The sequence below is a fragment of the Oncorhynchus mykiss genome, chromosome 32 (genome assembly GCF_013265735.2).
Source record: "Oncorhynchus mykiss isolate Arlee chromosome 32, USDA_OmykA_1.1, whole genome shotgun sequence".
Classification (NCBI taxonomy): domain Eukaryota; kingdom Metazoa; phylum Chordata; class Actinopteri; order Salmoniformes; family Salmonidae; genus Oncorhynchus; species Oncorhynchus mykiss.
This window is the reverse complement of record NC_050572.1, coordinates 20289622-20306606: the sequence shown is the minus strand read 5'-3', so window position 1 is coordinate 20306606 and position 16985 is coordinate 20289622. Positions and strand designations below refer to the sequence as shown.

Sequence of the window (16985 nt, the reverse complement as noted above, 5' to 3'; positions counted from 1 at the left end):
CACTTGCAAGTCTATTAGCATAACCAATAGGAATGATGTACCATGGCTCCGACCGACGTGGTTTGAAGCACACATCTATACACTGTCATTTTCAGAGTGTTTAAATATTCAGTACTTTTTATGTCAAATTCTGGCCTCTATTGATGTGTATATTTCTCTCACCTCTCTTCACAGTATGGCTTTTTGGAGGAGAAATCCCTTTAGTGAAATGTTAACAGCCTTCCAAGCAGAGCTAGTGTAGCCCATAAGTAAGCCTGAGCCCATGTACATTTGAAATGTTATAATGATCTTTACTTTGAAATGGGGCCGTAGAATCGATCTGTTCTCCCTACACATTTAAAGGTGATCCATTCACCTTGCAGTACTGTGCTGCTGGCTCCAGTGTTTAATGTAACTCCCCCACTCAGTGCTCTGCTGCTGGCTCCAAGTGTTTAATGTAACTCCACCACTCGGTACTCTGCTGCTGGCTCCAAGTATTTAATGTAACTCCACCACTCAGTGCTCTGCTGCTGGCTCCAAGTGTTTAATGTAACTCCCCCACTCAGTGCTCTGCTGCTGGCTCCAAGTGTTTAATGTAACTCCACCACTCGGTACTCTGCTGCTGGCTCCAAGTATTTAATGTAACTCCACCACTCAGTGCTCTGCTGCTGGCTCCAAGTGTTTAATGTAACTCCCCCACTCAGTGCTCTGCTGCTGGCTCCAAGTGTTTAATGTAACTCCATCACTCAGTGCTCTGCTGCTGGCTCCAAGTGTTTAATGTAACTCCACCACTCAGTGCTCTGCTGCTGGCTCCAAGTGTTTAATGTAACTCCACCACTCAGTGCTCTGCTGCTGACTCCACGTGTTTAATGTAACTCCGCCACTCAGTGCTCTGCTGCTGGCTCCAAGTGTTTAATGTAACTCCACCACTCAGTGCTCTGCTGCTGACTGCAAGTGTTTAATGTAACTCCACCACTCAGTGCTCTGCTGCTGACTCCAAGTGTTTAAAGTAACTCCACCACTCAGTACTGTGCTGCTGACTCCAAGTGTTTAATGTAACTCCACCACTTAGTACTGTGCTGCTGACTCCAAGTGTTTAATGTAACTCCACCACTCAGTACTCTGCTGCTGGCTCCAGTGTTTAATGTACTGTAACTCCACTAAGCTGCTTTAGCTGAATGACACAACATTAGGCTGACTAAGACATGTCAGGGTAGTATTGGCATTTTATGTTGAACTCCAGATCATCTGATTGGTGTATGTTATTGATTAATAGTATCTTATTGGTTATTCTGACTGGTGTCTGTGTGCTATTGGTTAATGTCATCTCCAAATAATTCTGATTGGTGTAATGTATGATTTTCAGATCATTCTGATTTGTTTGTCGTCTCCTCTCTCGCCATAGGTTAACAGGATTCTCAATGCCACCACCAGTCACGAGCACGGGGTCCGTCTTCTCCCTGCGTCTTACCAGTGACTTCGCTGTGAGCGCTCACGGCTTTAAATTATATTATGAAGGTAAGGCTCTTCTCTTCTCCTTATATTCTTCTTCAATTCCCTCTCATTGTTTCTGTTGTTTATCCCTTGTAGTCACTCATCCAATGAACAGGACTGAGAGACTCATGTTGGATGTGATGGCTTCTGATCCAGCTGGTGACTCAGATGCTCAGCTCTGATTTCTCTGGGAGTTTGAATTTATATTTTATTTAATTAAAGAGCTTTATTGACTGTATTAGTTCCCACTGTTAGATCTGCTGTTTTCTAAGGACCTCATCAGTCCACATCAAACCAAATACAATCAAAAACACACACCGTTATAGACCTGCTTTTTTTCGAAAGAACCTCATCAGTCCACATCAAACCAGATCTAATCAAAACCACACACCGTTATAGACCTGAAGTTCCCTAAGGACCTCATCAGTCCACATCAAACCAGATCTAATCAAAAACACACACCGTTATAGACCTGCTGGTCTCTAAGGACCTCACCAGTCCACATAAACCAGATATAATCAAAAATACACACTGTTATAGACCTGCTGGTCTCTAAGGACCTCATCAGTCCACATCAAACCAGATATAATCAAAAACACACACTGTTATAGACCTGCTGTTCACTAAGGACCTCATCAGTCCACATCAAACCAGATATAATCAAAAACACACACTGTTATAGACCTGCTGGTCTCTAAGGACCTCATCAGTCCACATCAAACCAGATATAATCAAAAACACACACTATTATAGACCTGAAGTTCTCTAGGGACCTCATCAGTCCACATCAAACCAGATATAATCAAAAACACACAATGTTATAGATCTGAAGTTCTCTAAGGACCTCATCAGTCCACATCAAACCAGATATAATCAAAAACACACACTGTTATAGACCTGCTGTTTTCTAAGGACCTCATCTGTCCACATTAAACCAGATCTAATCAAAAACCACACACTGTATAGGCCTACTGGACTGCCCCTGAGGCCAGACAGACATGTTGTCCATGTATAGCATCAAAGCATGTATCTACAGAAAGGCACACATGGTTAAAACATCATCTACATGTTTATTACACACAGTAGGTGAATGTTTTAAGTCATCCTTTAAGAACTTTAACAGTATTACAGTCTGTGTCATGAAACTTGGCATAAAGGAAGCACAAACATCTAGCATTTCCAAGAATCAACGACTATGCCAAGTAGATTAGTCCACCCCTAACCCTCGTCCAAGGCTGAGGAAGAACAAACACAACTCACACAAACACAATGTCAATCAAATTTGCGGTCAAATGTCTTCCCTGCTTTACCCCCATGATGGACCATTCTACCTCTCCTCTGTCAGCTGACTAACTAACTGTGTAGCCCTCCAGTCTTCAGACAGAACCTCCTACCCCTCGACCCATTCTCTACCCCCCAGTCCCCTCTGCCACCCTCCTACCCTCTGCCCCTCCTCTGCCACCCTCCTCTCCTCTGCCCCTCCTCTGCCACCCTCCTCTCCTCTGCCCCTCCCCTGTCCCTCCTCTGCCAGCTGACTGGTACACTATGTAGCATCTCCAGTCTGCAGCCACGTCATTTACCTCCCCATATATTTATTCTGGTCCCCCAGGCCCCCTCAGCCACTACCCACCCGCCTGTCCACCATGAATCCATGCACAGCCTTGATACTCGCTGCAATTTCCTGGGTTATTGAAATATACATCAAACATTTTAGGAAAGAAGCAAGACACTCCCTCCAGTTCTGTTACATCTCCAGAATGTAATGGATCCACTGCTTTTTAAAATGACATAATGTAATGGATCCACTGCTTTTTAAAATTACATAATGTAAAGGATTCACTGCTTTTTAAAATGACATAATGTAATGGATCCACTGCTTTTTAAAATGACATAATGTAATGGATCCACTGCTTTTTAAAATGACATAATGTAATGGATCCACTGCTTTTTAAAATGACATAATGTAATGGATCCACTGCTTTTTAAAATGACATAATGTAATGGATCCACTGCTTTTTAAAATGACATAATGTAAAGGATTCACTGCTTTTTAAAATGACATAATGTAAAGGATTCACTGCTTTTTAAAATGACATAATGTAATGGATCCACTGCTTTTTAAAATGACATAATGTAATGGATCCACTGCTTTTTAAAATGACATAATGTAATGGATCCACTGCTTTTTAAAATGACATAATGTAATGGATCCACTGCTTTTTAAAATGACATAATGTAATGGATCCACTGCTTTTTAAAATTACATAATGTAAAGGATTCACTGCTTTTTAAAATGACATAATGTAAAGGATTCACTGCTTTTTAAAATGACATAATGTAATGGATCCACTGCTTTTTAAAATGACATAATGTAATGGATCCACTGCTTTTTAAAATGACATAATGTAATGGATCCACTGCTTTTTAAAATTACATAATGTAATGGATCCACTGCTTTTTAAAATTACATAATGTAATGGATCCACTGCTTTTTAAAATTACATAATGTAATGGATCCACTGCTTTTTAAAATGACATAATGTAATGGATCCACTGCTTTTTAAAATTACATAATGTAAAGGATTCACTGCTTTTTAAAATTACATAATGTAAAGGATTCACTGCTTTTTAAAATGACATAATGTAATGGATCCACTGCTTTTTAAAATGACATAATGTAATGGATCCACTGCTTTTTAAAATTACATAATGTAAAGGATCCACTGCTTTTTAAAATGACATAATGTAATGGATCCACTGCTTTTTAAAATGACATAATGTAAAGGATCCACTGCTTTTTAAAATGACATAATGTAATGGATCCACTGCTTTTTAAAATTACATAATGTAAAGGATCCACTGCTTTTTAAAATGACATAATGTAATGGATCCACTGCTTTTTAAAATGACATAATGTAAAGGATCCACTGCTTTTTAAAATGACATAATGTAAATGATTCACTGCCGTTTTAAAGTTGCATACGCCACCACGGCTTCTAAATTGGAAATATTTTAACATTCCCCATTTTTGCTTAGCAACACCTTGACCTAAAGGCATTGGGAAGGATCTAATAATTCTCTACTGTTTCCAGCTTCCACAATTCTCATGGTTTCATTATAGATTGTTAGTGCTAGTCCTAGATCTGCTCAAAGCACACACACACACACACACACACACACACACACACACACACACACACACACACACACACACACACGCACAAAGATGTGGGGTTTCCCATGGCCAATTAGACCCTGATGCTTTCACAGTCTGATAACACTTCTAATGATAATACGACTTCTTAACATTCTATTTAATGCTTTGTTTATTCCCTTTTATTCATCCCATTTGTGACTTTGAGTCTTTTCCTGTTGAATACTGTGATCGCCTAGATTCATTTAAAGGCATGGAGCATGGATTCAATCATGGACACTGATAAACTGGAGGGGGGAAAAAACTGCACTTTATTTTCTTTGTTTTTGATGGTAACCACCACCTACTGAGACAAGACGGTGAGACAAAGATATTCACGTCTAAGTAGACATGGAAAACTGCATAGCTATCCAGCCTCCTTGGCATTGGTTCAGATGATCTTCTGTATATCCTCTCACTCTCAACAGAAAGGACTAGCACCTCTGCTGCCGGGACTGTATTGATGTACTGTATTGTGCAATCGTCATGCTGCCCACGCATACCATTCCTCCCTGGCAGCGCACACACACACACACACACACACACACACACACACACACACACACACACACACACACACACACACACACACGCACACACACCTATCTGGCCCCCTCACCATGGCTATGCTGCTCTGCATTATTAGAGCTCACAACACCTCCACCTGCACCTCCAGCGAGTATCATCCCTCCCCCGGGCCTCTCCGCCTGGGCATACCACATCTCTGGCTCCCTGGCTGCAGTTACACCCAGCTGGGGGAGGGGGGCGCCGGCACACAGTTCAACTCCTCCAGCTGCTGGAAACATTGCTTTCTCTTCCTCACACACATACTGTGTGTAGACATATACACATACTGTGTGTAGACGGGGTGGCAGGGTAGCCTAGTGGTTAGAGCATTGGATTAGTAACTGAAAGGTTGCAAGTTCAAATCCCTGAGCTGACAAGGTAAAAAATATGTCGTTCTGCCCCTGAACAAGGCAGTTAACCCACTGTTCCTAGGCCATCATTGAAAATAAGAATTTGTTCCTAACTGACTTGTCTAGTAAAATAAAGGTAAAAAAATTATATATATATATACAGAAGTTACACGCACACACCTCTGGGGTTGACAGACTTGTTTGTAATTTTCACTCAGAAATTTCAGACTTGATATGCTCTAATGAAAAATGTATCAACACCTACAAAAATGTCCATAAATTATAATCCAAATAATAATTCACATTTCTTGTTGCTACAGTATTATTTTCCAACTGTAGCACACTGGCTCATATTAAAAGCCTATGACTTTACACACAAATTCCATTTACTCTAATGTTGCGAAATAATTTCAGGGAGAACAGCTTGTGTGTTGGTGTTAGTTTTAATAAACGTGGGGGAGACATTATTGATGTTAGAATGCTTCAAGTGTCAAGCTGCAGTTGCTACATCCATTTTTGGGCTGAATTAATTATATGTGCACATTGATTATTGAAGAATGTAACTTATAAATGCTTCATGAACTTTAGCTAAACTTTCATACCTCATCAGAAACCAAAATATAAGCTTGTTTTCTCCAATATTTGTAAACAAAGTACATGTAAACAAAAAATGGTTAAAACTATCATTTAGGCCTCCCGGGTAGCGCAGTGGTTAAGGGCGCTGTACTGCAGCGCCAACTGCGCCACCAGAGACTCTGGGTTCGCGCCCAGGCTCTGTCGTAACCGGCCGCTACCGGGGCACATTGGTGCGGCTGGCTTCCTGGTTGGAGGGCGCTGTGTTAAGAAGCAACCCCCACTTGGTTGGGTTGTGTATCGGAGGACGCATGACTTTCAACCTTCAACCTCTCCCGAGCCTGTACAGGAGTTGTAGCGATGAGACAAGATAGTAGCTACTAAACAATTGGATACCACGAAAAAGGGGTAAAATAAAATAAACTATCATTTAGATATCGTGGATGGTCAATCCTTGCATCCATAGCTCTGTCTATGAATCTTAGAGAGGTTCCATTTCTCCAGCCACGTCCCTCTGTAGCGGCTGTTGGAAGGAGAGGACCAATGTGCAGCGTGGTAGGTACTTTATTTGAACTGAACACTGAAATAACAAAAATAACAACGAGAACGAACGAAACAGCAACAGTTCTGTCTGGTGCAGACATACACAAAAAAAAACTACCCACAAGGCACAGGTGGGAAAAGGCTAGTATCAATCAGAAACAACGATAGACAGCTGCCTTTGATTGAGAACCACACCCGGCCAAATACACAGAAATAGAAAACATAGAACACAAAAACATAGAATGCCCACCCCAACTCACCCCAACATAGAATGCCCACCCCCTCCCCACCCCAACTCACCAAACCAAAATAGAGACATAAAAAGGATCTGTAAGGTCTGGGCGTGACACACTCATCTTTTTATTGAAACAATGGTGGGGAGGATGCTTTGTTATTTTTCCGACTGCTGAATGCCACTTTAAAAATCAAACATAATTTCTAGCTCTTTGATTGGACTATAGACAATTGCACATTCTCAGTTGATAAGCTTGTTGTTTACTAAGACTCCCAGTTCCAGAATTGAGTGGCTATGTTCTTTCTAACCATCAAACCATTTAAAGCATGACATATTTAACATAGCTCTCTTCTATAGTGTGTACTCAGACATTACAGAGAAAAACAACTTTGGGCATGAATGAGAGGAAATAGGCAATGAAGTCAATCACTGCATATAGCAAGCCTTTCGGTTTCTCTATCCCTCTCTCCTTCTCTCCCTCTCTCCACTTTCTCTCCCATCAGCCAATCTGTCTTCTAAAAGTGACAGAAAAATGGCAATATTTTAGACATGCGGCGTAATTATCTTGGCCCTGCTTATGGACACGTTCCACGTAATCAGGATCCTTCATGCCGTTGCCAAAGCCTCCAGGATGTCACAGTGTTGTTCATGTTAAGATTGCCTCCTCTCAAAGTTCTAATGTCCTGTTTGTGTATAATCCTCAACATTTTGACAATGCAGTCTCTCACTAACGTCTGTAAGAGAGGGAAGATTCGTTAAGTAAGATATTCAATTCATTTCCTCCTATGAAGGTTTACGTGTCCTAGTTCACCTGGGACGACACACCTCCTTGAAGAACACCATGCAGACATGGGTTCAAATATTATTTGAAATAACTTTATTTGATTTAGCCCTGTCTGGCGTGTCAGATGGGGGGGGGGGGGCTATTCCATTGGTTCCATTCTGTCAGACAAGCTCGATCAAGCACAGCTAAAGTATTTGACAGGCAAACAAATACTATTTGAACGCAGGTTGTCATTTAATAGGATCTCTATGGTCGAACCCATCTCTCCTCCCTCCCTCAGACCAACCCGACTGCCTGTCATCCCTGGGTTTGGTTTGATTGACAGCTAATAGTCACCTCCAATTCACCCCGTAATAAAATATGGATTAATAAAGAAAATGGACACTAACTGAAAGCGTAAGGCACCATCTGCAGCCAGCCAGCCCTGAGGCTATTTCTGACCACACTGCCATGTCAGTTATAAGTATAAAGTGGCTAGGCCTTGGGTGGAGAGGGAGCATGTTGGGCATGGTGAAAGACAGCTAACAAGCGGGTATGAATTATGACCCTGACACACAGGTGAATACATGACAACTTGGTCAACTCTGCTGTGATGTCAGTCGGCATCCTTCCATTTGACCATATACAGGCTGGTGTTATTCTGCTCAGCAGTAATTGACTTTATTGCCCATTTCCTCTCTCTGTCATGTCCAGTAACAACCCTCTCAAAGCCTCTTTCCTCTAGGTAATGTTCTGAGCACACACTATATAGGAGAGATGGAATAAATGTGTTGCTTTAAAAAAGCTGGTTAGACGTTTACGTGTGAGCTATGCTTCCCTTCAAAGGCAAAACGCAGTAACTACGAATTTGGTCAAAAATCTTTGATCTGTTGTAATTGCCAGGTATATTATCTGGTATTTAGCTTCCTCACACAAGAACAAGCCAGTTGATCCGAATATATCATGAAGTATCAGAAATTGCAGTCTGTCAAGACAAAAAGTCTTTGATGTCAGATTTTGCAGAAAAAAAAGTATGTAGTTACTGCGTTTTACCTATGTAGGGCAGTATTCTATATGCATGTATATCTATATATGTTGGATTGATCATATATTCTTATGACAGGTTATAGAGCATTCAACTAGCAGGCTAAAGTGGTTACCAGAATATTGACTCAATTGGCTCTGCTGTCTGTCCACCTCCCAGGACCCCAGAGCTGTTAACATCTCTTTTTCTTCAATGGGTTTCCGATCAAAAGCAGCGCCGCTTCTTTCCCTTTAATTGAATACGAAGGTGATGAAGAGTGTCTAAGGGATCTCAGAGAAGCGTAAATACTTTTTGGGTCAATACTCTAGTCTCTCTCTGTGTCTCCCTGGCATGGCGCTGGCTGTTGCTGCCGGGTTCATTGTTAAACAGTCCTTAAAAAAAACTTGAAGTGTCAAGGCTCCTTTATTTTCAAGTCAATGATTTCTCCAAGTTTCAGTTCAATAATCCATTAGTATGCTTCCCATTTCAAAGATCACTGCCAAAGCTTGTTCATTAAACTGTCTGGGTACCCAAGCCTCGTATTGAAGTCCCCCTGTCATTTTCAAACTCTCTAATTGCACGTTGTTTACAGCCAGTGACGTGCAACTCAACTGCACCGCAAAGACAAAGAATAAGAAAGAGCAAATCACTTTAATTATTTAGAGGACTTAAAATGGGTGACATTGTCATCTGGCATTTTCTTTGATTGGTGTTAAACTAATAACATGAAAAATACCAAATTTCAAAGAATTACAATCTGTTGTCTGTGTTGAATCATCTTCACAAAAATGTGCTTTCTTTACCCGTTTTTCGAAACAATGATAACTTTACATTTTCATGTTTAGTCATGTATCAGACACTCTCTAGCCAGAGACTCGAACCAGCAATCTTTCAGTTACTGGCCTAGCACACTTAGCCACTACCTGCTGCCCTAATAACTGATACTTTACTATTGTTGAAGTACCATCCATCATTACTTCTCCTTATCAAAGTAGTATTTCCATTTAACCCAATGTCATTTCAGCTCTGCCTCCGATTCAAATGACTGTAATGCTCTTCGGCACTTCTTCTTCTTTCTCATGGCTAATCATCCTTCACTCACTATCTTTCGATGGAAAACCTCTTGTCAGCCGATTGTTTTGTCATTTATCATACTTCTGGCAGATGAAATCATATCACACCTTAGAAAAAGGTGCTTGTTCACACACTGTTTTGTCTTTGTCATATACCAGACAATCCCCCTTTCCCGCATCGACGCAAGTAGTCTTTGAGGTGGATTGCTTTCTTTGCAGCATTGTTAACTTTGAGGTGTCAGAGAAAGACTCCAAGAAGCCCCCCGCCACCCAGCCCCCATGTCTCTGATAGCTGCCAGTTAGAGTAGACAGACACTTCTTACAGAATTAATTAAAGAGGTGAATGCTAATTGCTAGCATTCAATAAAGATCGTTTGCCCCGAGGGGCCAAAATGAGATGCGCAGTTCAATTGAAAATCTTTACTTGTCTGGCACTGCCAATTTAGAAGGCTGGGTGTTGCAGACTACCTGGCTGTTAGGGGGGATCGTTTGAACTCGAAAAATGAAAGGTGCGAAAGAGACAGTGAGAGAGAGAGAGAGAGAGAGAGAGAGAGAGAGAGAGAGAGAGAGACGGGGAAGTCGAGAGAGAGTGAAGTCGAGAGAGAGAGAGAGGGGGACGTCGAGAGAGAGAGAGTGAAGTTGAGAGGGAGCGAGAGAGAGAGGGAGGGAGAGAGGTGGAGAGAGATAGAAAGAGAGATGGAAAGAGGGAAGTCGAGAGAAAGAAAGAGGGCGAGAGAGGGGAAGAGAGTAGGAAGTTTAAAGAGAGGGAGGGAGAGGGAAGTCAGGAGGGAGGAAGGGAGGGAGAGAGAGAGAGATGCATCTAAAGAGGGAGAGAGAGAGCGAGAGAAGTCGAACCGCTTACTGGTAGGCCACACAAGCTCGCAGAACAAGACCGTAGCGCATAAAAAATTGTCTGTCCCTGGTAGCAACACTCTCTACCAGGTGCCTCTAGAAGCAATGTCAGCACAATAATTGTTTGTAGGCAGCTAAATGAAATGGGTCTCCATGGCCGAGCAGCCACACACAAGCCTAAGATCGCCATGTGCAATGCCAAGCTTTGACTGGGGTGGTGTAAAGCTCGCCCGACTCTTGAGCAATGGATACGCGTTCTCTAGAGTGATAAATCACGCTTCACCATTTGGCAGTCCAACAGACAAATCTGGGTTTTGTCGGATGCCAGGAGAACGCTACCTGCCCGAATGCATAGTGCCAACTGTAAAGTGTTGTGGAGGAGGAATAATGGAACCAAGTCACCACAGCAATGGTCCAACATCTAGTGGAAACCCATCCCAGAAAATTGGAATGAGATATTCAATAATACTTTTGGTCATGTAGTGTATTTCCTCCTATTTTCCCCTTTCCTTTTGTTTAGAGGTATGGATGGATAACCTCTCCTACATTCAGTTTCTGCCTGGGGTTCCATGTTGTTTTCAAATTAATGCCCCAAACATGGGCTGTGGATGGGAAATGTATTCTAACACGCCAGGTATTGACCGTAGAATTTGACCCTCTGATTTACTCTCAGCATGCAGTAATTACACCATAGACCAGTGTTAGTCTTCCTGGTTGTGCTCAACGACGTGAGACTTATTCGATTTAACATTGAAAGAGATACAGTATGAGACATTTAGCTAGCTACTGAGAGAGAGGGTGGCAGTAAACCAATTCTAGTTTTTAGTAATCACTCACAGCTTTCACAGACTTGATGGGTCCTATTTTCTGGTCTCCTTGATTGGAAAAAGAGAAATAACAAATGATGGTGCATGGTTGGGTGGCAACTAAATTGCGCTGAGAATGTAGATTAATAGTAGATTAATTTGTGATAAGGGATAACTATCACATTGCGTGGTGGCCATGTTAAACTTTACATATCTGTGCCTTGGGAATGATGCCACTCTACTTCTCAGCCTTGTGCATAAACAGTTTGGACCCTCTCTAGCCCGGTAATCCAACCCACCTTGTAAACTGAGACCCCGCTTTGTTTGCTAGCTTCTTCTTCAATCTGTTCTTCCCACACACTTTGACATTTCCTCATCTCCTGTCTTTAACGCTATGCCCCCTGTTTGACTTATGTCCACGTAATAACACGACAGCACCACCAGATAATGTAGCCTGCTCCCAAAAAGGCACCCTATTCCCTACAGAGTGCACTACTTTTGACCAGAGCCCTATGGGCAGAGCAGTATAAAGGGAATAGGGAGCCTTTTTTGGACAGAGCCGTAGTTTCCCCTCCCATCTTCCTGGGAGTGGATGTGCTCTGCCAGTACCTGACGAAGCAAATCTCCAACTATCTGCAACTAACAGCAGGTGTTAAGAGATTAAGGCAAAACTGCTGTCCTCTAGAGAGGCAGGTTTACTGTAGGCTGTTAAGACTAACTTTATTTTAGGGATTTTACATAATTTCAGTGTAAGGTTTCGGTGCATGATTTCAGTGTAATGTTTCGGTGCATGATTTCAGTGCATGATTTCAGTGTAAGGTTTCGGTGCATGATTTCAGTGTAATGTTTCGGTGCATGATTTCAGTGCATGATTTCAGTGTAAGGTTTCGGTGCATGATTTCAGTGTAAGGTTTCGGTGCATGATTTCAGTGTAATGTTTCGGTGCATGATTTCAGTGCATGATTTCAGTGTAAGGTTTTGGTGCATGATTTCAGTGCATGATTTCAGTTTTGTTAGTGATGAATTAATGAGGACAAGGTTGGGAGATTTGAAAGATTAGTATGGAAAGGTTTCTGTTATTATTATAATGTATACAGTATGTTGCCACTATAAAACACATAACCTATGAAAATCTAAGACTGCTGTTTTCCGGATTATACCAACTGTAGCTCCTTAGACTCCACTACTCCCTCCCCAGTGATGATGCCCAAGACTGGCTTCCTATAGTGTCACACATTTGCCTGCCTGAGATTATAGTGGTGTTGCTGAGCCTCTTTATATCAAAGTCTCCCCAGAATTTGTCCTAAGCACACATGTTGATTCCTAATCATTCTTCCTGCTCAGTCTTAAAAGAGTTTACTTTTTAAACATTCTGGCACAGCATGGCTTTCCCCTATAGATTGACTTTTTAATTGTGACGTAAGAACTACAGCACAGGATTTCACTAAAACCAACCTCACTCCAGCAGTAAGAAGGAAAGTGCTGCGTTGTTGCTCTGGTAGTTTGTCATTAGAAGTGGTAATGTTGTAACATTGCACACACACGTACACAAACACACACACACACCACATACACACACACACACACACACACACACACACACACACACACACACACACACACACACACACACACACACACACACACACACACACACACACACACACACACAGACATGGCCTGCTTGGCAGCTGTTGTTAATTGGATGGATGAAGGTGATGACCCTGTAAGCGGGTGTACAAATGGCTGGGTTCCTTTGGCTGGCAAGGAACATGGCAGCAGAATTGTTTGTCATTGTTTAGCCATCAATAACATATTGAGTTGGGGAGACTAGCAACGCCTATTGATCAACATATATTTATTTTAATTTAATTTGACCTTTATTTAACTAGGCAAGTCCATAAAATATATTTTTTTGTGATTTTGCGTTTCAGGATCGGTTGTATATTAACCCATTGGGAGCCATGCGCCTCCTTTCTGCTGTAATATATAGCCACACTGGGACCATATAAACAGAGCTATATATTTATCTAAATACATGACTCCGCATATTACCCAGTGGAGGCTGGTGGGAGGAGCTATAGGACTGGCTTATTGTAATGGCTGGAATGGAATAAATAGAATGGTATCAAACAAATCAAGCATACGGAAACCACATGTTTGACTCCCCGTTCCAGTTTTTCCATTCTAGCCATTATAATGACCCCGTCCTCCTATAGCTTCTCCCACCAGTCTCCACTGGTATTACCATACTCTGGGGAACTCCGTGTGAATTAATACTATGCATGTATACACTTTTAGAAAAAAAGTTCCAAAAGGGTATCCGGCTTTCCCAATATGATAACCGTTTTGGTTATACTTGGAACCGAAAAGGGTTCTTCCCTGAGCCAAAAATCGTTCTTCAAAGGGTTATCTTATGGGGACAGCCGAAGAACCCTTTTAGGTTCTAGATAGCACCTTTTTTTTATCTAAGAGCGTAGCCCTCTCCTCAGGACAAACCTTAGTCCAGGTCAAGCCAAATAAGGAATAATGTTTTCAATCATAGCAGTTTGGAATAAACATCCTCTTTTCCTATAAGGACTTCCGTGAGTAGGTTGTGTTGAGATAAATCTCCAGACCGATTAACATTCACTGACAATTTCAGTAGCGTCTCTCTGCAGCAGCAGTAAGCCCTCTCCTCCACCAACACGATGCCCGGGGGCCCTCAGCAGCACCTACTAAATCTGCACCGCCATTGAGAATGCCCTAGGAACATGCAAGGAGACAGTGAACTGCAACATTGAACAACCCACATGTCAATAATATCTAGCTTTTGCTGTTTCTTTTGTTATTTACAGATTGTACAAGGCAGTATTTATAAAGAAGTCTTAGCATAGTCTGTTAATTACTAAAGATTTTTTTGTTTGTTTTTCTCAAACATAATTTTGATTACCCATAATCAAAATAATGCACAGCAGATTATTATTTTTGTGTTTTCCATAAATGGTTATTAAAATAAAATGTAATCTAGTTTATGATTGTTGTGAAGTTCTGGCACCCATCTCTAGGTGTCTCTGTTTTGTTCTGGCACCATCTCTAGGTGTCTCTGTTTTGTTCTGGCACCCATCTCTAGGTGTCTCTGTTTTGTTCTGGCACCCATCTCTAGGTGTCTCTGTTTTGTTCTGGCACCCATCTCTAGGTGTCTCTGTTTTGTTCTGGCACCCATCTCTAGGTGTCTCTGTTTTGTTCTGGCACCCATCTCTAGGTGTCTCTGTTTTGTTCTGGCACCCATCTCTAGGTGTCTCTGTTTTGTTCTGGCACCCATCTCTAGGAGTCTCTGTTTTGTTCTGGCACCCATCTCTAGGATTCTCTGTTTTGTTCTGGCACCCATCTCTAGGAGTCTCTGTTTTGTTCTGGCACCCATCTCTAGGAGTCTCTGTTTTGTTCCGGCACCCATCTCTAGGAGTCTCTGTTTTGTTCTGGCACCCATCTCTAGGAGTCTCTGTTTTGTTCTGGCACCCATCTATAGGAGTCTCTGTTTTGTTCTGGCACCCATCTCTAGGTGTCTCTGTTTTGTTCTGGCACCCATCTCTAGGTGTCTCTGTTTTGTTCTGGCACCATCTCTAGGTGTCTCTGTTTTGTTCTGGCACCCATCTCTAGGTGTCTCTGTTTCGTAGAAACTCTCTCTCACACACACACACTCTCACACACACAGACACACACACACACTCTCTCTCTCTTTTCTCTCTCGGTCTGTCTGTTTGTCTGTCTGCTCAGTACTGTGCAACCACCCATAGTAGACTCAGCAAGGCTAGGATCCTTTGTATTAAACATCATGGCAAATGGGCATTAGCAAATGCTGGTAACAAATGAGTTTCCACCCCAATATGTGGCTATAGTTATAATAATCCTTATTAGCAAATCATTGGTAGCATTATTTCACATTTTTTCATTCTCAACAGAACCATTTGTTTTTTTGTTTTGTTCCACTGTTCCGACCAGCATAATAAAGTTCTGAACCAGTTCGAAGCAAAAAAAGTACCGGTTTATATCGTTCCTTTCTGTTTCGTTTGAACCTGTGAAATCAACCGTTTTTTTTTACATTTAGCTCATTAAATTACTTTACCAAACAGTGCAGATAGAGCAGGCAAGCTAGTTGTTTACATGCATGATGGAGTGCAGTGTAGCCTATGGCGATAGATGCAACAGAAATTTTGCGGGTGGGGAGAGAGCAAGAGAGGGTTGAGGAGGAGGCTTGAAGCACTGGGCATCTTGTTATGACATGCATTATCTGAATTAGGTCCACAGAAGTATACCTAGTAGGAGCGGCTTCTATGGAGGAACTTTGAATGTCCTTTGAGCTAGCTAGCTAACAAGCTTGAGCTAGCTAACTAACAAGCTTGTATGCGCAGAGTGGCACAAGAATGAAGTACACGTCTTACATTTGTATGATCAGTACTACCAATGTGAACGTGATAAGTAGGCCTATAGTATCCTTAACTAGCTTTGAAAAAGTGAATCCCTTCTTCTCTTGCAAATAAAAACATCTACGTATCTCCCCATCTTCTGAATCAAGCTTGTAATGTCAGTACAGTAGCCTATGCTTCTGAGGGGGGAGAAGCCTAAATACACACAGGCCAAGATTTTCAGCTTGCAAGCAGACATTGGAATAAGTCTCTGAATGACAGAGTGAGGGCTTTGCATAGGCACTTTGTTGTGTTTTGTTGTGGGACTAGAAAAAAATGACTGGAATGTATTTTAACGTTATTAGCCGGTTCCCATGCTTTTAAAAGTAATGGTTCTGTTCCGGAACAATGTGGATCACTTTTGTTCCAGGTTCCATTTCTTTTCCTTGAATTTTTTTTGTTATTTTACGGTTTTCTGTTCTATTCCCTGAACCATTTCCAACCCCTGGTTAGCATAATAGTAAGTGTTGTTGTACTTCCTTTGTGACCTTATTTGACTGGTAATCAGCTCAATGCTAACTTGCATCTTGTGAAGCATGGTGAGGTTTATCCTCCCCACTACCCCTCCCCCTAAACACACACACACACACACACACACACACACACACACGCACACACACACAGAAAACCTCAAACATATACCACTGTATCTGCACCTCCAAGCTGCCACTCTGCCGAGTTTATACTATTCAATCCTAATCCCCAGTTTTACTGTTAAAGTGTTAAAGCTTCGGAGTGACAGATCCCCCAGCCCACTCCTGCTCTGTGTCTGCCTTTCTGTGCTGCTACCTATTTGAGACACAAACACACACACACACACACACACTACTGTGCTGTTGTTACTATAGCTCTCACTGTGCATGCAGTACAGTGCACCCCGGCGTGGGATGGGAATTGAGGATTGCAAGGCCTGGATCTGGATGGACTCAGCCATCCAGCGGTTGTGTCCCAAATGGCACCCTATTCCCTATATAGTGTACTACTTTTGACCAGGGCACAAATGGCTCCGGTCAAAAGTTGTGTACTATATAAGGAATAGGGTGGCATTTGGGACACTAGCCAGAGTGTTGCTGTGATTGATGGCACTG

At 41.9% G+C, this 16985-nt stretch overlaps 1 protein-coding gene across 2 annotated transcripts in view; it reads left to right on the top strand.

Annotated features, from left to right (window-relative positions):
* The window catches only part of LOC110489401 (CUB and sushi domain-containing protein 3), a 650169-nt gene that overhangs the window by 157422 nt on the left and 475762 nt on the right, over positions 1-16985 (top strand). For both annotated transcript variants that reach the window (XM_036971421.1, XM_036971422.1), the window contains exon 3: positions 1385-1497. In XM_036971421.1, the coding sequence (XP_036827316.1) occupies positions 1385-1497 (113 nt within the window). The remainder of the gene's footprint in view (positions 1-1384; positions 1498-16985) is intronic.